The sequence below is a fragment of the Xylocopa sonorina genome, unplaced genomic scaffold (genome assembly GCF_050948175.1).
Source record: "Xylocopa sonorina isolate GNS202 unplaced genomic scaffold, iyXylSono1_principal scaffold0014, whole genome shotgun sequence".
Taxonomy (NCBI): Eukaryota; Metazoa; Arthropoda; class Insecta; order Hymenoptera; family Apidae; genus Xylocopa; species Xylocopa sonorina.
In genome coordinates, this window is record NW_027490090.1 from 405,087 (window position 1) to 430,153 (window position 25,067).

At 26.8% G+C, this 25,067-nt stretch overlaps 1 protein-coding gene across 2 annotated transcripts in view; it reads right to left on the minus strand.

Moving 5' to 3' along the window:
• Positions 1–2,269: 2,269 nt before the first annotated feature.
• LOC143431680 (protein real-time-like) overlaps positions 2,270–25,067 on the minus strand; it is a 65,259-nt gene continuing 42,461 nt past the window's right edge. For both annotated transcript variants that reach the window (XM_076908605.1, XM_076908604.1), the window contains 9 exons: positions 19,716–20,018; positions 18,554–18,642; positions 16,615–16,752; positions 11,735–11,855; positions 8,275–8,399; positions 6,840–7,083; positions 5,028–5,134; positions 2,618–2,760; positions 2,270–2,522 (listed from right to left, as the gene is read on the minus strand). In XM_076908605.1, coding sequence (XP_076764720.1) covers positions 2,453–2,522; positions 2,618–2,760; positions 5,028–5,134; positions 6,840–7,083; positions 8,275–8,399; positions 11,735–11,855; positions 16,615–16,752; positions 18,554–18,642; positions 19,716–20,018 — 1,340 coding nt within the window. In that variant the 3' untranslated portion in view covers positions 2,270–2,452. The remainder of the gene's footprint in view (positions 2,523–2,617; positions 2,761–5,027; positions 5,135–6,839; positions 7,084–8,274; positions 8,400–11,734; positions 11,856–16,614; positions 16,753–18,553; positions 18,643–19,715; positions 20,019–25,067) is intronic.

Below are 25,067 nucleotides of genomic sequence, written 5' to 3' on the forward strand. Positions count from 1 at the left end.
CTTGTTAGATGAAAGGTGTCCAACGTCATCGAAGATTTTCTGACAATTCAATTGTCTTGATGTTAATATTAGTACCTTATTCGTAGGCTGCATGAAAATTGGAACTATTTGAAGATTTTTAGAATTCTTTTAGCTTCAGAGGAGAATAAAACACCTAGCGTGTTATCGTTCCATTCATGAATCTTCTCAGCAGTGGCTGGTCACATTTGCTAATGGAGAACCTGTGTTTTCATACAAATTAAAATGTCAAGATCAAAATTGCTGACAGAGAGTTGGGCTACTGTATATTGTGGTGCTGATATGGTGTTGTCAGCATCTTGCTGTTTATTGTCTAGGAAGCTGAGAGCTTGCAATTTTTTCAGAGCAAGCTTGGCTTTTGCAATTCTTTCCCAACCAAGCTTAAACTATTAATACCCAACTATTTTAGCAATTCATGACACATCTGCTTTCTGTCAATTCTCACGACCAATACATTCGATATATTCGAATAACATCACAATAGCGACTGTTCGTAGCTAAAATTACTCAGTCTTTTTTTTTAGTAGGTTAAATTAATCAAAATTTAATAAAAACAATAGATACACCCAACTCTTTTATTACCCAATTTTGAAAAAGCGCGGTTTATTTATTTGTGGAATTTATCCATTTCCATAGAGAATTACCAGCAACAGGATCTCTCCATTTTCATTTCCAAGCTCTCAGAGTTGGAGGTCAGAACTCTGAAGTTCTAAGAGTTAATGTTCTGAACTTTGAAGCTTTGCCATTACTAATTGGCCATGTCAGAGCTTTAACTCTCAAAACTTCAGAGTTCTGAATTCCAATTGTCAAAGGTGTGGAGTTCGATGCTTCAGATCTCAGAGCTTCAGAATTTTAAGCTTCAACTCGCAAAGCTTCAGATCCTAGAGCTTCAACTCTCAGAACTTCAGAGTTCCAAGTTTCAGCTCTTAAAGCTTTAGAGTTCAAAATTTTAGATTTTAGAGCTTCAACTCTCAGAACTTTAGAATTTTAAGTTTCAACTCTTAAAGCTTTAGAGTTCAAAACTTCAGATCTTAGAGCTTCAACTCTCAGAACTTCAGACTTCTAAGTTTCAACTTTCAAAACTTTAGAGTTCAAAACTTCAGATCTCAGAGTATCAACTCTCAGACCTTCAGAGTTCCAAGTTTCAGCTCTTAAAGCTTTAGAGTTCAAAATTTTAGATTTTAGAGCTTCAACTCTCAGAACTTTAGAATTTTAAGTTTCAACTCTTAAAGCTTTAGAGTTCAAAACTTCAGATCTTAGAGCTTCAACTCTCAGAACTTCAGACTTCTAAGTTTCAACTTTCAAAACTTTAGAGTTCAAAACTTCAGATCTCAGAGTATCAACTCTCAGACCTTCAGAGTTGTAAGCTTCAACTTTCAAAGCTTCAGAGTTCAAAACTTTAGATATCAGATCTTCGGAATTCTAAGCTTCAACTCTCCAATTTTTAGAGTTCAAACCTTCAGATATTAGAGTTTTAACTCTTAGAACTTTAGAATTTTAAGCGTCAACTCTCAAAACTTCAGATCTTAGAGCTTCAACTCTCAGAACTTTAAAATTTTAAGCTTCAACTTTCAAAGCTTCAGAGTTCAAAACTTGAGATCTAAGAGCTTCAGCTTTCAGAGCTTCAACTCTTAAAGCTTCAAAGTTCAGAACTTCAACTCTCAGAACTTTAGAATTTTAAGCTTCAATTCTCAAAGCTTCAAATATCAAAACTGCAGATCCTAGAGCTTCAAGAAGCTAGAACTTCGGAGTTCTAAGCTTCAACTCTCAAAGCTTCAGAGCTCAAAACTTCAAATTTGAGAGCTGAAAAACTCAGAGCTTCAACTCTCAAAGCTTGAGATCTCAGAGCTTCAAAGTTTAGAACTTCAACTCTCATAACTTAAGAATTCCGTGTTTTAACTCTCAGAACTTAAAAGTTCTGACCTCCGCCAACTCTCAGAGCTTGGAAATAAAAATGGAGAGATTCTGTTGCTGGTAATTCTCTATGGAAATGGATAAATTCCACAAATAAATAAACTGTGTTATTTCAAAATTGAGTAATAGAAGAGTTGGGTGTATCTATTGTTTTCATTAAATTTCGATTAACTGAATCTATTAGAAAAAGAGCAAATAATTTTAGCTGCGAACAACCACTATTGTGATGTTATTCAAATACAAAGTGTAGGAATATAAAAAATAATAATACGTAAAGTGTATGAATATAAACGTAAGAATAATTAACGCTCGTACCACATCGATTCCCGATTTCGAATCGGTTAAAAATACTTTATTGCGTTTTATATATTTACTTTAAGTCGAAATATTAGGCTCTCTACTTAGCGTTAATAACATTCAATGTGATATGCCTGCTTAAAATGTACAATTACTATTATCAACTAAAGATCAAGAATTTAAATAATCCACTGTGCATCTATTGCGATGTATGGTCTGTAGGTCATCTGGACAGAAATGAGGTGGCTTCTGATTTTCCACTTACGGCAGATTGCAAGCTCATCATTGATCCCCTAAAAAAAAAGTTATATTGTTTAAAATGAATTATATAATTTACAGATTGTATAGTTTAGGAAATGAGAAATCTGTGGAAGTTAATTAGAAATACCTGTAATGAGCTGCTGGTAACGTCTCATAAAAATACATTAGTTGCGCTTTGTGGCTGCTGATAGACGAAAGGAATTCACCTCCATCGTCTTGATTATGCCACTGCAATATGTATGCTCCTGCGTCTTGCATGATGTGAGAACCCTGCGTTGAAGATAATGATTATTATATACGTACTTCTAATAATTGTATCTATTATTGTAGTATTGGCTGTTTAAGTTCATTCTTTTGCGCACTACTGCAAATCGAATTCATCTTTTTGCTAATCGAATACAATTTTTTACAAATTAAATTCATCTTTTGAAAATTAAATTTAACTTTTTGCAAATTAAGTTCACTCTTCAAAAATTAAATTTAGCTTCTTGTAAATTAAATTCATCCTTTGGGAATCGTATTTGCTCTATTGCAAAACAGATTTATTCTTTTGCAAACGAAATTCACTTTTTTGCGAATTAATATCATCTTCTTGCAAATTGAATTCACATTTTTATAAGTAAAATTCATTCTTTTGCGAATTAAGTTCATCATTTTGCAATTCGTATTCATTATTTTGCAAATCAAATTTATTCTCTGCAAATTCATACTTGTGCAAATCCAATTCATCCTTTTGCAAATCGAATAAAGGTTTTTTGTAAATTAAATACTGGTTTTTTGCAAATTAAATTTATCCCTTTACTAATCAAACATACTTCTTGCAAATTTATACTTTTTACTAGTAAAATTAAACAAAATACTTTTTAATAAATTGAAAAATATACTTTTTTGTAAATTAAATACAATTTTTTGCAAATTAAATTCATCCTTTGAGAATGAAGTATAACTTTTTGCAAATTAAATTCATTCTTTGAAAACTGAATTTAACTTTTTGCAATTTAAATTCATCCTTTCTCAAATTAAATTCAATCTTCAGCAAATTAAATTCATCTCTCGCAAATAAAATTCACCCTTTCGCGAATCAAGTATTTCTACTCAAATATTTTATTTATTAAAAAACACCAAATGCAAATTAGATAGCAAGAAATGAAAAATTTCATTTCAAAGTTTATAAATATTTATTTAAATGTAATTATCAATTCATCGAAGTCAGTACATGTTAGATAATTCATAATTATATAATTAATAATATGTATGCATTAAAATTGTGCGTTAATATATAATTTATATATCCTTTCGCAAATAAAATTTATTCTTATGCAAGTTAAATTCATCCTTTTACAAATCAGATATAGTTTTTTTGTAAATCAAATTTATCCTTTGGAAATTACATTCACCCTTTTACAAATCACATTCAACAGTTTGCAAATAAAAATTCCTTTTGCAAATTAAATTCCTTCTCAAATTAATATTTTTGCAAATCAAAATTCCTTTTGCAACTTAAATGCATCCTTTTTTTAAATCACATTCACCCTATTGTAAATCAAATTCATCATTTGACAATTCACATTTACCCTTTTGCAAATCTAATTAAAATTCAAATTTCTACTTAAATATTTTATTTGAAAGAACAGCCAATAAAAACCAGCTAGTAAGAAATAAAAAATTGCAAGTCAAATTGCATGATTTGACAGTCAAATTGCTTTTGCAACAAACATATTCTCCTGATTTGGTCTTCAACAGCTACTGATTATTCGCAGAATTAGACAAAAATGCTCCAGAAAAATAAATTAGGCTAAAATAATAACTACTAATGTCTGCAGTTTTTCAGGAACATTTTAAGAATCTTAAAAACTCGAAATGATAAAAATGGATTACTTTTTTTAAATAATTAATAAATGTTTATGAAATATTTCATTAAAATTATCGTTTCAAATAATAAAACTCATAGTTTTTTATTGCTTTAAGTCATTTATAGGACATTCAGTTAATTTTGAAAATGGTCTAAGTCGATTCAAACTTTAAAAACAACATTTTTATATGAAATTCACACAAAATTTCATATTCATAATAAATTTCCATTAATCAAGACTAATAAAATTCTAAATAAAAAGGTCGCGTAATGTAAAAATATTTTTTAATTTATTCAAATGCAAACAAGAGATATATGACTTAGACCACTTTCATAATTATGAGCACAAATGGTTCGTCTTCACAGAATCATCTTTCGATTGCGTGAACTGAAATAGACTAAACTTTTTCGACTTTTTACTCGACTGTTATAGCAGTCATTTGTCTCTAGTTACTCAAATGTTCCGAAGCGAAAAAAAAACAACTAATATGCTGTCTGGCATGCTATCACTTTTTTCCTAGATGCGTTACTCAATAATTTAACAAGTGTACGTGTTAGTACACTTCGTACTAACGTTGTTCTTTTTTTATTGATTAAAATATGGGCGACGGCTACAACCGTCATTTGCGTACATATTGCCAAGGATCTGACGGCTATAGACGTCATTATGCAATTATATACTTACTTGAATACTTTCGCCATCGTGACAAATAATACTGGGTTCAACCTTAATAAAGTGGCCTTTGATTTCCCCCGTCTCTAACTGTTCTCCATCCTCATCTGCAACGGATTCTAAAAAGTACATATCACAAATTATTTACCTTGAAAAATGTACATTTCTTGTTTTTATTTTATCATAAATCGAATGAACATAAAATTACAATTCACTTTACAGGCTGATCTAACAAAGGATGTCCCAAAATTCGTGCAAGAACTAATTTTGGTAGAAAACATTAAGCTTTTTAGTAATGATACTCTTTTGTCGAAATTTTCTAGAACTGTTTTATATACATTTATTGGAATTTATTTGGAATTTACACATGTTTAACGCGTAAAATGGTCTAATCTCTTATTTGCGTCGAGTACTGGTTTAATTCTAGCAAAACTTTTCTATTAACTCTCAATGCTTTTTGTTTTAATTATTTGTTAATTTGTATTAACGCCTTTCTCGCAATTCTGTCGTAGTCTTTATTATCTTTTCCATATAAATAGTACAAGGTGAGTCGAAATTCTGTGAACACCATTTGAGAGAAAGCATTTGTTCAGAGTTTTCGTTACACAGAGTTATGCGAGTCAACTTAAGATACAGTAGTCAGTGAGTTATTTGAAAGCTAAATCAGCCAGCTACGTAACTCCATTCAATCAGTCCCAAAACATTGGGTGGTCCTTCGAAACATCAGAAAAAAAAATTAAAAGATTACCTAAGAACCAGTGAATAAAGTTTTACAAAAGTTTAGAGACTTAAACAATAAAAAGTCAGTCAGAAAGTCAATTCTCTCGAAAACAAAGCCTCGAATGAAAAATTGTTATTCTATATTTTTCACTTACTTTTTCATCTAGAATCACCTCCCTTTCAATTGTACCACCAGTTAGTGATCACCCTGTACATTAAACTACATATGGCATTCGATTCTTTCTCTGTATTCAGTTTTAAAATTAAATTTAATTTCGTAGAATAATCTTAATTTTTATAATAAGTTCATCTCGAATAAATAAGGATTTAGCAATCTACCTCGTTGAAGTATTTACAAAAATGTGGAGAAATGTCTTAAATAAAAATGAATCATCTTGCAACGAGCTTGAGATATTTGATGAACGTTCTACTGGAATTTTTTAATTAAAATTTTAATCTTTTTTCTTAATGCAAATATTGAGATACCTCCAGAATACTGCAGACTCGTGTCTTTCTCTTCGTCGAGATGTGAACGTCGAAATTCTGGCTGACTTTTTATTGTTTAAGTCTCTAAACTTTTGTAATACTTTGTTCAGTGGTTCTTAGATAATCTTTTAATTTTCTGATGTTTCGAAGGACCACCCAATGTTTTGGAACTGATTGAATGGAGTTACATATTTGGCTAATTTAGCTTTCAAATAACTCACTACTGTATCTTAAGTTGACTTGGTTTATTTTCTGATAATTCTTTCTAATTCTGAAAAAACCTGCCTAAAATGTACAAAGTTTCTTAATTTAATATTAAGTTAACGCTAAAATAAATGTCGGTTTTCATATGGTTGAACTTTATCTATGAAATTTTAATAAATTATAAAATAAACTTTGGTCAATATTTATATCAGTTTAAAGCTTAGAATCTGCTCTTAATTTTGATTACAAATATTATGCTATCAATCTTAATCATAGCTAGATTATCTTGAAAACAAAGCCTCGAATGAAAAATTGTTATTCTATATTTTTTATTTATTTTTCTATGTAGAATCACTAAAATTCTATTTTAAATCTGTTTAAAGATAAAAAATCACCCTCTTTGGATATACACACCTGAAGAGAGGTTTTTAATGTCGTCTTTAGCTTGGTACAGCACAGTAAATAAAATATTGCGACGCATCACATCAAAATCCCAGGTTAAAACAGCTCCTGGATCGTTGGAATGAATTATTACTCTATGAATCTGTCCACCACTTAGACTAATGGAATGGTAGAGATTATGCTCTTGCTCAGACGTGGGCTCTAATTCTGTCTTGTACAGATGCTTCGGTACGATTCCTCCTTCACTGATGTATGCCTGATATTAACAAAGAATAATGTTATTAGATCTACAAATAATATAAAATTAAAAACAATATAATTACATTTAAATCTTAAGAACAATATAATTAAACAATATAAGTAAACTTAAAAACAATATATAATAAAACAATACAAGTAAACTTACAAAAAAATGTAATTAAATAATATAAGTAAACTTAAAAAAAATATATAATTAAATAATGTCAGTAAACTTAAAAACAATATATAACAAAACAATACTAGTAAACTTAAAAAGAATACAATTAAATAATTTAGCTTCATCTTATATCATAAATTGTTAAAAAATTATTTAAGATGCTGACTAAAAAAATTGTTAAAAAGCTATAATAAAACAATAGAAGTAAGCTTAAAAAAATCTAATTAAATAATATAAGTAAACTTAAAAAGAATATAATTAAATAATTTAGTTTCATCTTATGCCACAAATTCTTAAGAAATTGTTTAAAAATCTGACGCTTTCTCCTAAATTCTGGTAATTTCAATAATATTATATTAAATTTGGAAAATAGATAGTAATAGTATCTTAAAAGTATGGATTAAATTCAAAAAAGAAATGAAATTTTTAATTTCATTTTCTATTTCTTCATTTAATATATAATACGATATGCAAAAAGTAATAATTAATTTTTCAAAGTTTTAAGAGAATTTATACAATAAGAGAAAAGCGTAATAATGTTCAGTAACATATTATTGCCCATTTAGGTTTTTATATACTAATTATCTGTACTCTAACATTTTTTTAATGTATTATATTCTTAGAAACACTCGATCGATCAAACATTTCTTATTATTACTTACAAAGAGTTACGCAGTACAAAATATTCATTAAATAAGAAAAAACAAGTCCTGCGTAAAAGGTATTAATGCCTGACCTGGTCATAATGCATTAATACTCCACAATAAATTGTAATTTACATACATTATTCGCATATCGGTATAAATCCACAGTTTGGACCTGAATTTAATAAATTACTAATAATTTTAAATTACTATTAATTTATTAAATTACTAATATTTTAATATTCATTTAATAAATTACATCCACAGTTGTACACTGGAATTAATTATATATATTCTTAATTATATATAATTATAAATATTCATTAAATAAGAAAAAACAATTATATATATATTATATTTTTATAATAGAATTAATTATTCTTACCTCGCATGATCCTCCAAGGAATTCTGGGATAAATTCAGGGTCTATGTATTCGCTTAGACTGCCAGGGCCATGCTCTTGATAATTGGCGCCGCAATAAAATATGAATTTCTTTTTCGTATTTTCATCTAGGCAAAAAAATATGTATTAACATATTTTTATTAAACATTTATAATATAAACATTTAAGTATTAAACATTTTTGTAGGAAACTGAGAACAATTTAACATAAATTCTTACATGCTTTGAAAGCAAATATGTACAAATTTATCTAACGATAATATAAAAATTATTTGTAAATAATATATTAGATATAAATATAAAATATGATATATAACATATTTATTAATAATTATTATATATATTAATATGTTAGAATTTTTATGAATTTATATAAATATAATAATATATGTAATATATATAAATTATTTATAACTTTACTGTTTATAAATTATTATGATTCTTTATAAATATTTATTATATTACTTTTAGTATAATATTATTATATTTTTATTATATATTTTTGTTTAAATTATTATTTATATTTTAAATATATTATTAGTTATTATATATTTTTATCTATAATTATTTACTTATATAAATTATTTATGTATATATGTAAATGATCTGTAATTCTAATACATTTTTATATGTCCTTAATATAACATATAAAATATATATTATTAAAAGTGTAAATTAATATAATAATAATATATATAATATAAGATAATATAATTAATTAAAAATAAATTCAACTTCTGAAATTACTTGTGCCCATAATTATGAAAGTGGTCTAAGTCGTATATTTCTTGTTTCAAGATATTTAATGAATTGCATTTGAATAAATTAAAAAATATTTTTACATTATGCGACCTTTTTATTTAGAATTTTATTAGTCTCGATTAGTGGAAATTTATTATGAATAGGAAATTTTGTGTGAATTTCATATAAAAATGTTGTTTTTAAAGTTTAAATTGACTTTGACTATTTTCAAAATTAACTGAATGTCCTATAAATGACTTAAAGCAATAAAAAACTATGAGTTTTATTATTTGAAACGATAATTTTAATGAAATAATTCATGAACATTTATCAATTATTTTAAAAAAGTAATCCATTTTTATCATTTCGAGTTTTTAAGATTCTTAAAATGTTCCTGAAAAACTGCAGACATTAGTAGTTATTATTTTAGCCAAATTTCTTTTTCTGGAGCATTTTTGTCTAATTCTGCGAATAATCAGTAGCTGTTGAAGACCAAATCAGGAGAATATGTTTGTTGCAAAAGCAATTTAAATGTCAAGTCATGCAATTTGACTTGCAATTTTTTATTTCTTACTAGCTGGTTTTAATTGGCTGTTCTTTCAAATAAAATATTTAAGTAGAAATTTGAATTTTAATTAGATTTGCAAAAGGGTAAATGTGAATTGTCAAATGATGAATTTGATTTACAATAGGGTGAATGTGATTTAAAAAAAGGATGCATTTAAGTTGCAAAAGGAATTTTGATTTGCAAACATATTAATTTGAGAAGGAATTTAATTTGCAAAAGGAATCTTTATTTGCAAAATGTTGAATGTGATTTGTAAAAGGGTGAATGTAATTTCCAAAGGATAAATTTGATTTACAAAAAAACTATATCTGATTTGTAAAAGGATGAATTTAACTTGCATAAGAATAAATTTTATTTGCGAAAGGATATATAAATTATATATTAGCGCACAATTTTAATGCATACATATTATTAATTATATAATTATGAATTATCTAACATGTACTGACTTCGATGAATTGATAATTACATTTAAATAAATATTTATAAATTTTGAAATGAAATTTTTCATTTCTTGCTATCTAATTTGCATTTGGTGTTTTTTAATAAATAAAATATTTGAGTAGAAATACTTGATTCGCGAAAGGGTGAATTTTATTTGCGAGAGATGAATTTAATTTGCTGAAGATTGAATTTAATTTGAGAAAGGATGAATTTAAATTGCAAAAAGTTAAATTCAGTTTTCAGAGAATGAATTTAATTTGCAAAAAGTTATACTTCATTCTCAAAGGATGAATTTAATTTGCAAAAAATTAAATTTAATTTACAAAAAAGTATATTTGTTTAATTTATTAAAAAGTATTTTGTTTAATTTTACTAGTAAAAAGTATAAATTTGCAAGAAGTATGTCTGATTAATAAAGGGATAAATTTCATTTGCAAAAAACCAGTATTTAATTTACAAAAAACCTTTATTCGATTTGCAAAAGGATGAATTGGATTTGCACAAGCATGAACTTGCAGAGAATAAAAATGATTTGCAAAATAATGAATACGAATTGCAAAATGATGAACTTAATTCGCAAAAGAATGAATTTTACTTATAAAAATGTGAATTCAATTTGCAAGAAGATGATATTAATTCGCAAAAAAGTGAATTTCGTTTGCAAAAGAATAAATCTGTTTTGCAATAGAGCAAATACCATTCCCAAAGGATGAATTTAATTTGCAAGAAGCTAAATTTAATTTTTAAAGAGTGAACTTAATTTGCAAAAAGTTAAATTTAATTTTCAAAGAGTGAACTTAATTTGCAAAAAGTTATATTTAATTTTCGAAGGATGAATTTAATTTGCGAAAAAGGATTATTAAAATTACCAAAATCGTAAAGACAGCCAACATTTTAAACAATTATACTCGACAATTTTGTAGTCCACGCGTTACAGAATTTACAGTATAAAATCAAACTAAATTAGTTAATTATATTCTTTTTCAAGTTAAGATTTAATAACATTATTTTTTTCAAATTAAATTTTTCATTTCTTATTATCTAGTTTAGAGCTGATGCTTTTTTTTATAATAAAATATTTATATGTCAATTCATATTTATATTTATATTTATAAACGAATGATATCTATAATTCTATTTATATTTCAATTTATATATATTTATAATAATATATTTAAGTAGAAAAACTTGAATTAAAAAAAAAATTTAATTATTTGCAAGAGGATGAATTTAATTTGCTAACTGATGAATTTAAACTGCCAATACTGTGTTACACAAGTCTAATTATAAATTAATCACATTTTTATTACATTAAGAACGTTTATATATATATAATAAAAATTTACAAATATTAAATATAATAAATAAATAAATAAGTAACTAAATAAATAAATATATATACATATGTAATATGATAAAAATATTTATATATTTTTTTTTATTTAAATAATTATTATTTATATAAATTTATATTTATTTTTTTTAATATCTGTATTTACAATTACAAAAAATCCTAAATTCAATAAATATGAACATTGCAAGGATTAAATATCTTTATGTAATACCCTATCATGCTAAAAAGAATTAAAAGTAATTATTATAGTTGTAAAATAAAAATATAAAATATGTTAAATAATAAAGGGGATTATATATTACATATAGAAAATAAAAATATGAATTATTTGCTTACTTATGAACGTGCTTATTAGTGTCCATAAAATAGGGAAGCATCTAGGTGCTCGCATTATTAAAACCCTTCCCATGGTCTCTGGGTAATTTGTTTCAACGATTTCGATAATGTGTAACAAGGCCTGGAACAAAAAATGTACTGTGAATGATTTCTACTTCTTATTAATAATAAACTGAGTAACTGATAATAAACTATTTTGAAACAGTTGGTTAATTAGTCACTTAGCGACTAAGTTACTACGTTTACTAAATTATTAAGTTACTAATTACTAAGCTTAATTATCAGTTACTCAGTTACTAAGTTGCTAAATTACAAAGTTATTAGTTATTAAGTTTACTAAGTTACTAAGTTACTAAGTTACTAAGTACCTAAAAACTAAGCTAAGTAACTTAGAAAACTTAATGAACTTACTAAGTTTCGTAACTTAGTAAACTTAGTAAGTTAGTAACTTAGTAAACTTAGTAACTAATAACTAAACTTAGTAACTTAGTAACTAGCAACATAGTAACTAGCAACATAGTAACTAGCAACATAGTAACTAGCAACTTAGTAACTAGTAACTTACTAAACTTAGTAACTTAGTAACTAGCAACATAGTAACTAGCAACATAGTAACTAGTAACTTACTAAACTTAGTAACTTAGTAAACTCAGTAACTAATAACTAGTAACTCAGTAACTAGTAACTTAGTAAACTCAGTAACTAATAACTAGTAACTCAGTAACTAGTAACTTAGTAAACTTAGTAAACTCAGTAACTAATAACTAGTAACTCAGTAACTAGTAACTTAGTAAACTTAGTAACTTAGTAACATAGTAAACTTAGTAACTTAGTAACATAGTAAACTTAGTGACTAATAACTAAACTTAGTAACTTAGTAACTAGCAACTTAGTAACTAGTAACTTACTAAACTTAGTAACTTAGTAAACTCAGTAACTAATAACTAGTAACTCAGTAACTAGTAACTAGTAACATAGTAAACTTAGTAACTTAGTAAACTTAGTAACATAATAAACTTAGTAACTAATAACTAAACTTAGTAACTTAGTAACTAGCAACTTAGTAACTAGTAACTTACTAAACTTAGTAACTTAGTAAACTCAGTAACTAATAACTAGTAACTTACTAAACTTAGTAACTTAGTAAACTCAGTAACTAATAACTAGTAACTCAGTAACTAGTAACTAGTAACATAGTAAACTTAGTAACTTAGTAAACTTAGTAACTTAGTAACATAATAAACTTAGTAACTAATAACTAAACTTAGTAACTTAGTAATTAGCAACATAGTAACTAGCAACTTAGTAACTAGTAACTTACTAAACTTAGTAACTTAGTAAACTCAGTAACTAATAACTAGTAACTCAGTAACTAGTAACTTAGTAAACTTAGTAACTTAGTAACATAGTAAACTTAGTAACTTAGTAACATAGTAAACTTAGTAACTAATAACTAAACTTAGTAACTTAGTAACTAGCAACATAGTAACTAGCAACTTAGTAACTAGTAACTTACTAAACTTAGTAACTTAGTAAACTCAGTAACTAATAACTAGTAACTCAGTAACTAGTAACTTACTAAACTCAGTAACTAATAACTAGTAACTCAGTAACTAGTAACTTAGTAAACTCAGTAACTAATAACTAGTAACTCAGTAACTAGTAACTTAGTAAACTTAGTAACTTAGTAACATAGTAAACTTAGTAACTAATAACTAAACTTAGTAACTTAGTAACTAGCAACATAGTAACTAGCAACTTAGTAACTAGTAACTTACTAAACTTAGTAACTTAGTAAACTCAGTAACTAATAACTAGTAACTCAGTAACTAGTAACTTACTAAACTCAGTAACTAATAACTAGTAACTCAGTAACTAGTAACTTAGTAAACTCAGTAACTAATAACTAGTAACTCAGTAACTAGTAACTTAGTAAACTTAGTAACTTAGTAACATAGTAAACTTAGTAACTAATAACTAAACTTAGTAACTTAGTAACTAGCAACATAGTAACTAGCAACTTAGTAACTAGTAACTTACTAAACTTAGTAACTTAGTAAACTCAGTAACTCAGTAACTAGTAACTTAGTAAACTTAGTAACTTAGTAACATAGTAAAATTAGTAATTAGTAACGTAGTAAAGTTAGTAACTTAGTAACTTAGTAAATATGTAAGCTAGTAACTAAGATTTAAACTTAGTAACAAATAACTAAACTTAGTAACTTAGTAAATCCAGCAACTAGTAACTTAGTAACTAGCTACGTAGTAAACGGCAACGTAGCAACTAGCAACTTAGTAACTAGCAACTAGTAACTTAGTAACTACTAACTATTAACTTAGTTTACTAAAGTTTAGTTAACTTTAGTAGCTAAGTAACGGATAGGTAGTAGTTAACCTAGTAACTTTGTAAACTTAGTAACTAGTAAACTTAATAACTAGTGAACTTAGTAACTAGTGAATTTAGTAACTAGTAACTTACTGAACTTCGTAACTTAGTAATTTAGTTACTTGGTAACCAAGTATTTTTGTTAACTAAGTTACTAAGTTTAGTAAGTTACTAGTTACTAAATTTACTAGTTACTAAGTTTACTAATTACTGAGTTTAGTTATTAGTTACTAAGTTTACTAAGTTACTAAGTTTAGTTATTAGTTACTAGATTTACTAAGTTACTAAGTTTAGTTATTAGTTACTAGATTTACTAAGTTACTAAGTTTAGTTATTAGTTATAAATTTAGTTCTTAGTTACTTAGCTACTTAGTTACTAAGTTTACTAAGTTACTAAGTTTAGTTATTAGTTACTAGATTTACTAAGTTACTAAGTTTAGTCATTAGTTACAAATTTAGTTCTTAGTTACTTAGCTACTTAGTTACTAAGTTTACTAAGTTACTAAGTTTAGTTATTAGTTACTAGATTTACTAAGTTACTAAGTTTAGTTATTAGTTACTAAATTTACTAAGTTACTAAGTTTAGTTATTAGTTACTAGATTTACTAAGTTACTAAGTTTAGTTATTAGTTACAAATTTAGTTCTTAGTTACTTAGCTACTTAGTTACTAAGTTTACTAAGTTACTAAATTTAGTCATTAGTTACAAATTTAGTTCTTAGTTACTTAGCTACTTAGTTACTAAGTTTACTAAGTTGCTAAGTTTAGTTATTAGTTACTAGATTTACTAAATTACTAATTTTAGTCATTAGTTACAAATTTAGTTCTTAGTTACTTAGCTACTTAGTTACTAAGTTTACTAAGTTACTAAGTGTACTAAATTACTGGTTACTTGTTACTGGTTACTAATTGCTAGTTACTAGTTACTAGTTACTAGTTACTAGTTACAGGTTACTAAATTTACTAAGTTACTAATAACTGAACTTAGTAAGTTCATTAAGTTTAATAAGTTACTAAGTTTAGTCATTAGTTACTCAGTAACTACGTACCTTAGTAAACTATATTACTAAGTTCACTACTAGCTATCAGTTACTTAGCTACTAAAGTTACTGAAGTTTATAGAACTTAGTAAACTAAGTTACTAACTTTACTAAGTTACTAAGTTCAGTTATTAGTAATTATGTTTAATTATTAGTTACTTAACTATTTAGTTACTGAGTAATTAAGTTCACTAAATTACTAAGTTACTAGTTCCTAAGTTCACTAAATTACTAAAAAACTAATAACTGAACTTAATAACTTAACAAACTTAGTAACCAAGTAACCAAGTAACTAATGATAAACCTATTTCGAATCAAATTTTTGCTTTTCCAATTTCGTCTAACTAAAATTGTAATACGTGTATACTTAAATTATTTATATATTTTAGTCATCAGTATTTCAAAAAGAAGTGTCAGTATTCTTTGCATTAAACGTAATTATTTTTTAATTTACAATTAGCCTACAATGAATTTTATAATATATTGTGTCTTTAAATTGTCTCTAAGTTCATTAAAATACTCATCATTTAACTTGTTGCTTATTTAAATTGATTAAAATACTGATCATTTAATTTGTTACTTATTTAAAGTAATTAAAATACTCATCATTTAATTTGTTGCTTATTTAAAGTAATTAAAATACTCATCATTTAATTTGTTGCTTATTTAAATTGACTAAAATACTCATCATTTAATTTGTTGCTTATTTAAGTTGATTAAAATACTGATTATTTAATTTGTTGCTTATTTAAATTGACTAAAATACTCATCATTTAATTTGTTGCTTATTTAAGATGATTAAAATATTGGTCATTTAATTTATTGCTTATTTAAATCATGTTATTGCTCATTTATAAAATGAAGAGTTTACTGTTTGTATAATTACTCAAAAATTAGTGTACAATTATATATAAAAATGTACATAAAAAAGTAAATAAACAAGAAGATAGCAGTACACAATTTTTTCTTATTCATTCATGTCACTGTAGAAAATTATGCAATATTGCATTATTATGACTTTGCAATTGAGTCATCAACAATATATCGCTAAATATCTGTTACAAAAATACTGTGACATAGATTATTTTGAATTTGAAAAAACAAATTTTAACCAAACGCATGAAATTAGAATATACAAAAAAAAATGTATTGCAAAGGAAGATTATCTGGTATCCTCTGTTTTCGAAGAAATTTTCGAGGAAAAGAGTCCTTAACGGACACTGAATAGCTTAATGTTTAAAGAAGAAGTTAAACAATGTAATGCCACTCTTAAATAAATTCGTTACAGCGTAATAAAATTCTTTTATACAAATTTCACATAATTTATATAATTTGTTTTATATAATAAAATAAACTTAATTGTTTATATAAAATAAGGTTTTTGGTGGTCTTCTAGGAGTTGTGATTTATTGGCGAGAAATGAACTGTAGATTGTATATTTAATAAATTACATACCTTGATTCCAGGTCTCCACAAATGACGCATATTTAAGCCTTCGAGGTCTATTAACAAGGACCACTGTGAAACAGGATGGCCAGAAACAGCTGTTGCTTCCTCCATCAGAAGAAGCCCTATTTCACAAATGTGTGTTACCTGTAATTGGTAATCAATGGTGATTTTCAACATTACAAACAAGGATGGCAAAGATACAGATAGATATTGAATACTGTTATTGATATTGTTGTTATTGCCATTACCACTGCTATTACTGCTACTGTCCTTATTTCTGCTATTGCTATTATTTTTATTGCCATTACTACTGCTATTGTTGCTATTATTCTTATTTCTGTTATTGCTATTATTTTTATTACCATTACTACTGCTATTACTGCTATTATTCTTATTTCTGTTATTGTTATTGTGTTTATTGCCATTACCACTGCTATTACCGCTACTGTCCTTATTTCTGCTATTGCTATTATTTTTATTGCCATTACTACTGCTATTGTTGCTATTATTCTTATTTCTGTTGTTGCTATTATTTTTATTGCCATTGCTATTATTGTTATTATTCTTATTTGTTATTGCCATTACTGCTATTATTCTTATTTCTGTTATTGCTATTATTTTTATTGCCATTACTACTGCTATTACTGCTATTATTCTTATTTCTGCTATTGTTTTTATTACTGTCATTGCTACATCATTATTTCTGTTATTGCTGTTACGTACTGTTGCCACTATTATTTTTACTACTATTGCCGCTACTGCTATTATTGCTGTTGGTATCGTTACTGTTGTTGTTATTGCTATTGTTATCGCTGCTGTCGTTACTATTGCTATTGTTGTTATCATTGTTGCTGTTGGTGGTGATGGTAATAGTATTGTTACTGTTGTTGTTGCAAATGTTAATGTTGCTAAACAAATACATACAAAACTGTTTATATATCTAGCGGCTAGAAACACAAGGGGGGCATAATAAGAGGCCTTTTGTTACGAACACTTTTGTTGTTACTGATGTTAATGTTGTTAAAGCAATATTTAAGACTCTTTATATATGTTATTAAACATAATTTTAGGTTAACAAAAGGAGGCACAATAGGGAGCCCTTCGCCACGAACCGTCAGCATGGTTTACAATATGCGTGACTATCAGACCATTTTTGAAGAACTGTTTTAAAAACTCTTAATATTTTCGAACATGAACTGATTGACTTTCTCCAACAATCTCGATGGCACATGCGGATGTTATAAACCAAGGATCTCCAAAATTGTTATGCCCACCGTTCGTAGCTGAGCAATCCCTGGTCGCACGATGTAGATATTACTCTTGCTGTTGCTATTATTACTGTTTGTGTTGCTATTATTACTGTTGCTATTATTACTGTTGCTATTATTGCTTTTGTCCAGCAGAAATCTCGCTACATGACCAAATATGATCATTGCAGAAAGACATCCACCATTTAAGGCACCACCATTTTTCAGAAGCAGAAGCCAGAAGTCTAACTCGTGGTAAACAATTTGTGCCATAAGCAGAGCCCAAAAATCTAACTCGTGGTGAACAATTTATGCCATAAGCAAAAACCACGAGTGCGACTCGTGGTCAGAAATTTATGCATAAAGTTCAGCACATCATTGTCGAACCAGCGACGTTGTTTATTACTTCATAATTCTTTTTTTTATAATTAGATATATTATTTTCTATTTACATTTTTGCGCCAGTTTGAGCAGGAAAGTTCTTGTTTGTTATGCCTCGCCTAATTGGCATATATTGTGTAAGGCCAAGGGATTAAGCGACTTTAAAAAGCGACTGACCAAAGACTGCAGTCTAACTCGAGAAGTGATCTTGTACAGAAATAAAGCTCTTCGTACGAACTCGAGGAACCCTTCATGTGTACTCTACATAGTTCTTCTTCTTTTATACATAATGCTGTTAAGTAAATGCTCAAGCTTACCAACAACAGCACATCCTCTTCTCCAATAGATTTCAGTAATCCTTTCACATCCATTTGCCCCATTCTTAAGATATATAAAGGTCTGCCGTCTGCAAATTAATGAAACGATCTTCAATTTTATGATCTTGTCAAAAGAATATGTGCCCATAATTATGAAAGTGGTCTAAGTCAATTGAAACTTTGAAAACAACGTATTTTCGTATGAAATTCACACAAAATTTCATATTCATAATAAATTTCCATTAATCGAGACTAATAAAATTGTAAATAAAAAGGTCGCATAATGTAAAAATATTTTTTAATTTATTCAAATGCAATTCATTAAATATATCGAAACAAGAAATATATGACTTAGACCACTTTCATAATTATGGGCACATATATAGTTACAATCTTAATTTTATAAAAACCATCACTACATAAATCTAAAGAAATGCCAGACATTTTACAAATACTCTACAAACAATGTTTCAATGTTGGTCTTTGGTACGATTTTAAACAATTGTGGCTAATTATATGAATTTTGACTTTCGTCTTGTAAATAAAATACTAATGAAAGATTTTGATCAATTGTAACGTGTATAAAGCGTATTAAAATCCTTGCGACATCACCATTAGTATACATTACTACAAACTTGAGAAGGAACGCTATCAAACTGATAATGTAATCGCATAAATCTTTTTACTTAAGTCGAAACTATTATATATGCAACAAAAATCACGAAACTGTAATTTAAAAATTACTCCACCTGTTTTAAAGTTTCAGGGTAAAATAGGGACTGTTATAATAGAAAATTTATTGCTCTTTTCAATTCTGTTTGTTACTTTCTTCCAGGACTAATGGTTTGAAAAATACACTCAATAATATAAGTGAAACTGCTGTTTCTCCGAAGAAAACAAAAATCCCAATTTTCTCTGCCATTTTTGCAAATTGGATCTAGGTTTATAGAAATTTTTTTCTTGCATTTCAGGTGTAGTATCGAAAGTCGAATTCAAAACTTGATTTCATTGGTAAAACGGTGAGTTTGTTTAGCAAAAAATAAATTTAAAATGCGAATACTGTGTAATTAACTTGTAAATATTTCTGTTTCATTACATTTCTGGCTGCAATAATTATTAGTTGTACTAGTAAGTAAGTAAGTAATAACAATAATTAGCCCACCTTTGTCGAAATGATGCCATCCGCCAGGAAAGTAATCTTTCACCACTTGTGGCGCATCGTACTCTTCAAGTAGTTTATCAATTTGATGCTTTTTCCTCCAATGTAACGTTTGCGTTAACATTTCCTTCGCTTTCTCAACGGAGAACTCTGTTGCTCTTAGAAATCTTAAAAGTGTTGCGTCTCCGGGCACTGAGTTCCCTCTCAGCTCTGTTATGCCTTGGCGCAGCTGAATCAATTTGCTTTCTTGTATCATGTTCAGCTTTCCTAGGTATCTCTCGATGTAGTCTGAGGACAGCTGCATCTCTGAAATATTCAATTTTTAAATAAGTAACTTGATATATTGAAACGTGCGTGTTTTAAGTGGACAATTGTAAGTTAACAAATGGCTTTCTTAAGTAATAATAGCATGAATTAGTTATTTACAGTATTGGCGCTTTGATTCCATTTTTTTGCTAATTATATTCAACTTCTTTTGCGAATCGAATACAATTTTTTTTAAATTAAATTCATTCTTTTGCAAATCAAAATACTCTCGCAAATTAATCTCGCAAAATACTTTCACAAATCCTTTCACAAATTAAATTCATACCTTGGCAAATTAAATATAGTTTTTTTTGCTGTAAATTAAATTCATCCTCTTGCGAATAAAATATTTTTTTTTTTAAATCAAGTATTTCTACTTAAATATATTATTATAAATATATATAAATTGAAATATAAATAGAAATATACATATTCGTTTGTAAATATAAATATAAATTGAAATATAAATATTTTATTATATAAAAAAGTATCAACTTTAAACTAGATAATAAGAAATGAAAAATTTGAAAAAAACTTGAAAAAGAATATAATTAAGTAATTTAGTTTGATTTTATACTGTAAATTCTGTAATGCGTAGACTATAAAATTGTGGAGTATAATTGTTTAAAAAGTTTCAGATTCACTTTCTACGATTTTGGTAATTTTAGTAATTCCTTTTCGTAAATTAAATTAATCGTCTGAAAATTAAGTTTAACTTTTTGCAAATTAAATTCATCCTTTGAAAATTAAATTTAATTTTCAGCAAATTAAGTTCATCCTTTGAAAATAAAATTTAACTTTTTGCAAATTAAGTTCACCATTTGAAAATTAAATTTATCATTTTGCAAATTAAATTCATCCTTTGAAAATTAAATTTAATTTTCAGCAAATTAAGTTCATCCTTTGAAAATAAAATTTAACTTTTTGTAAATTAAATTCATCCTTTGAAAATTAAATTTAACTTTTTACAGATAAAATTCATCCTCTCGCAAATTAAATTCACCCTGTCGCGAATCAAGTATTTCTGCTCAAATATTTTATTTATTAAAAAACACCAAATACAAATTAAATAGTAAGAAATGAAAAACTTCATTTCGAAAGCTACAAATATTTATTTAAATGTAATTACAAGTTCATTGAAGTCAATACATATTAGATAATACATAATTATATAATTAATGTTATTTCCAAAGAAGGAATTTAATTTGCAGACGGAATTTTTATGTGCAAAAAGATAAAATTGGTTTGCAAAGGAGGAATTTAATTTTAAGAAGAATTTAAGAATAAAAAAGCGTCAGTTTTTCATTTCTTATTATCTAGTTTAGTTTGTAGTATTTTTTTTAAATAAATTATTTGAGTAGAAAAAGAGTGAGCTTGGTTTCTGAAAGAATGAATTTAACTTGCGAGAAAGTGAATTTGATTTCCAAAAGGACGAATTTGATTTGCAAAAAGATGAAAACTACAAATATTTATTTAATTGTAATTACAAATTCATTGAAGCCAGTACATATTAGATAATACTTAATTATATAATTAATGGTACGTATGCATAAAAATGATGTGCAAATATAATTTATCTTATTTAATTAATATATTTAATTAACATAATATAAATAATCTTTGGTTATACATTTTTTTTATATATAATTCATATATAAATTATAATATAAATATTTTTTTTACACAATTTATATATCCTTGACTATACATATTTTTTTTATATAATTTATATGTAAATTATAATATAAATATTTTTTTATATAATTTATATATAAACTATAATATAAATATTTTTTTTATATAATTTATATATCCTTGGCTATACAAAGATACATAATGGTTCTACTGTAATAGTTGTTGGTAACTTAAAAATTTATGGCTAGTTAGATTCTTCAAAATTAACTTTTTAATTATTTCATTTCTTTTTTTTTTATATATGCACATAGTTTTTATTTTATTAGCCTTATATTTTTATATATTATAATTAGCCTACTACATACATGCACTGACTTTAACGAATTGGTAATTACTTGTAAATAAATATCTGTACCCTTTGAATTCAATTTTTAATTTCTTATTATCTGTAGTTTAGTACGTAGTGCTCTTTTTTTAAGTAAAATATTTGAGTAGAAGTACTTGATTTGCAAAAGGGTGAGTTTGATTTAAAAAAGAGTGAACTTGGTTTACAAGAATGTAAATTTGATTTGCAAACAGGACGAATGTGATTTGCAAAACTGCATTTAACTCGCAAAGAATTATAATGTTTGATTTGCCAAAGGATAAATTGAATTTGCAAAAGCATGAATTTAATTTGCAAAAGGATGAATTGGATTTGCAGGAAGATGAATTTGATTTGCAAAAAGGATGAATGTGATTCGTAAAATCGTGAATGCGACATCCAGAGGATGAATTTAATTTTCAACAAATTGTATTTAATTTACAAAAAGGAAACTACATTTGATTTTCAAGAACATAAATTGGATTTGAAAAATTAATTTAATTTAGAATAATTTGAAATTTAATTCGCAAATGAATGAATTTCCAGAAGAGTAAATTTGATTTGCAAAAGGAAATTTGAATTTAACTTGCAAAAAGATGAGTGTGTGTTACAAAATGGCGAGCTTAATTCGCAAAAGAATGAGTTTGATCACGAAATGGTGAATTAAAACTGCCAATACTGTATCTATATCCTGCTCGATGGAAGGCTGAAGCTTTGAAACAGCGCCACAGTAAGTAAAAATAATCGCTTTCTCCTTTATTAGCTAAACAAATGTGCGAGTCGAAAGTGCGAGCGAATACGTGAAAGGAAATTCCAGGCGAGTGCGTATCGGTGGAATTAGAAGTGTCGATCAGAAGCGATTTATCAGCGTGAAACTGATGACGGTTCAATTTTTTAATTCTTAAATTATTAAGTTTTTAAATTCTGTAATTCTTTTATTCCTTAATTCTTTAATTCCTAATTTTAATCTCCTTCTCTAATTATCTAAGTTTCTAGTTCTCTAACTCTTTAAATCACTAACTCTTTAATTCCCTAATTCTTTAATTCCCTAATTTCTTAATTCCTTAATTCTCTAATTCCCTAATTCTTTAATTCCCTAATTTTTTAATTCCTTAATTCTCTAATTCTCTAATTCTTTAATTCCCTAACTCTTTAATTCCCCAACTCTTTAGTGCTCTAATTCTTTAATTCCCTAATTCTTTAATTCCCTAATTTTTTAATTCCTTAATTCTCTAATTCCCTAATTCTTTAATTCCCTAACTCTTTAATTCCCCAACTCTTTAGTGCCCTAATTCTTTAATTTCCTAATTCTTTAATTCTCTAATTTTTTAATTCCTTAATTCTTTAATTCTCTAATTCTCTAATTCCCTAATTGTTTAATTCACTAACGCTTTAATTCCCTAATTCTTTAATTCCATAATTCCTCAATTTCCTAATTTTTTAAATCCTTAATTTTCTAATTCCCTAATTCTTTAAATCCCTAATTCTTTAATTCCCTAATTTCTTAATTCCTTAATTCTTTAATTCCCTAATTTTTTTAATTCCCTAACCCTTTAATGCCCTAATTCTTTAATGTCCTAATTTTTTAAATCCTTAATTCTTTAATTCTCTAATTCTCTAATTCTCTAATTCTCTAATTCTCTAAGTCTCTAAGTCTCAATTTCTCTAATTCTTTAATTCTTCAATTCTCTAATTATCTAAGTCTCTAATTCCCTAATTCTTTAATTCACTAACGCTTTAATTCCCTAATTCTTTAATTCCATAACTCTTCAATTTTATAAACCACCTTTCGCTAGAATAACTTCGTTATCGGTTCGATTTTGCTTGTACTGAGACTAGGTGATTACTATAAAAACGTTACAAAATTATTTTATTTAATTAAAAGATTATTTTCTTGTAATTTTTTTAATGTTAAATTATTAATCGCACAATCTTTAGGACAGCAAGCTTCGCCGCGGCTGTATAAATACAGTGTTGTACAAAGGTTTTTGCAATTTTCTTATCGTGTTATAGCGAAACCGTGTTGTATGAGGGTTACCTGTATTTTAAAAATTAGGAATAAAAAATTGAGTGTGTGATTGTAAGTTGGTGTACGTGACAGTAATAAAGATGGCAAAAACAATTGGTAGGTGATTAATATTGCAGGATACACCTTGTATACCTACCCTGTTGTTACTGGTAGAGCAGTGGAAAATCGAAAAGGGGGTTAAAAAATGCGATATCGGATATTTTTGAGTTACAGGTGGAAGGAGAATACAAGAATGGAGGGGACAAAAGTAGAAAAACCTGGAAATAATACAAAGTGACAGACGTGAGTCACGTTAGACATTGAAATGGTTTTATGATTACGTGTATACAGTGAACATCGAGCGAATTAGTTTAGAAATGTTATGATGCACAGTTCATCGTTAAAATATTCGGATACTAATCCAGTTTTTGACTAATGAATGCTGTATTTTGTCAGAATGATGTTAAATTGCTATCAAACGTGGCAATTATATTTTGTAAGTTGGTAATACGTTTCTTTGTTGTGAACCAATAATCTATGGCGGTTGTTCAATTCCCTTTTCGTTTTTACATACAGTAAAATCAGCTTTTCTGCGGGACTTTTTCACAATTTTATAATGTTTTTTACGACTTTTTTTTATGTAGTATATGAATTCTAATGCTGTTAGCATTATTACACGGTCACAGTATACAGTAACGCAACTCCCCTGATTTTATGTTATCTAAAAGGACCATATACAAAAACCATATGTTTTCGCCCCGAATTTTGTTTAATTCTGTTCAAATTTTGCATATTTGTAGATCTATGTGTGAATCATTAATTGGCAGCGTAACTTTTTGAGAGACCATGAAATAACGGAGAGGGAGGGGGTCAAAGTACACGTTTAGCGAAAACTTTTGAAGGCTATAACTTTTGACTGTGAAAAGATATCGACTTGAACTTTGTGTCAAAAAATCACAAAAAATTCAAGCTTTCGAATGCTGTATCGCTTTTTATTTTTTTCGAAACTTTTAAGTCAACTTTTACACATAATTCTAGCATA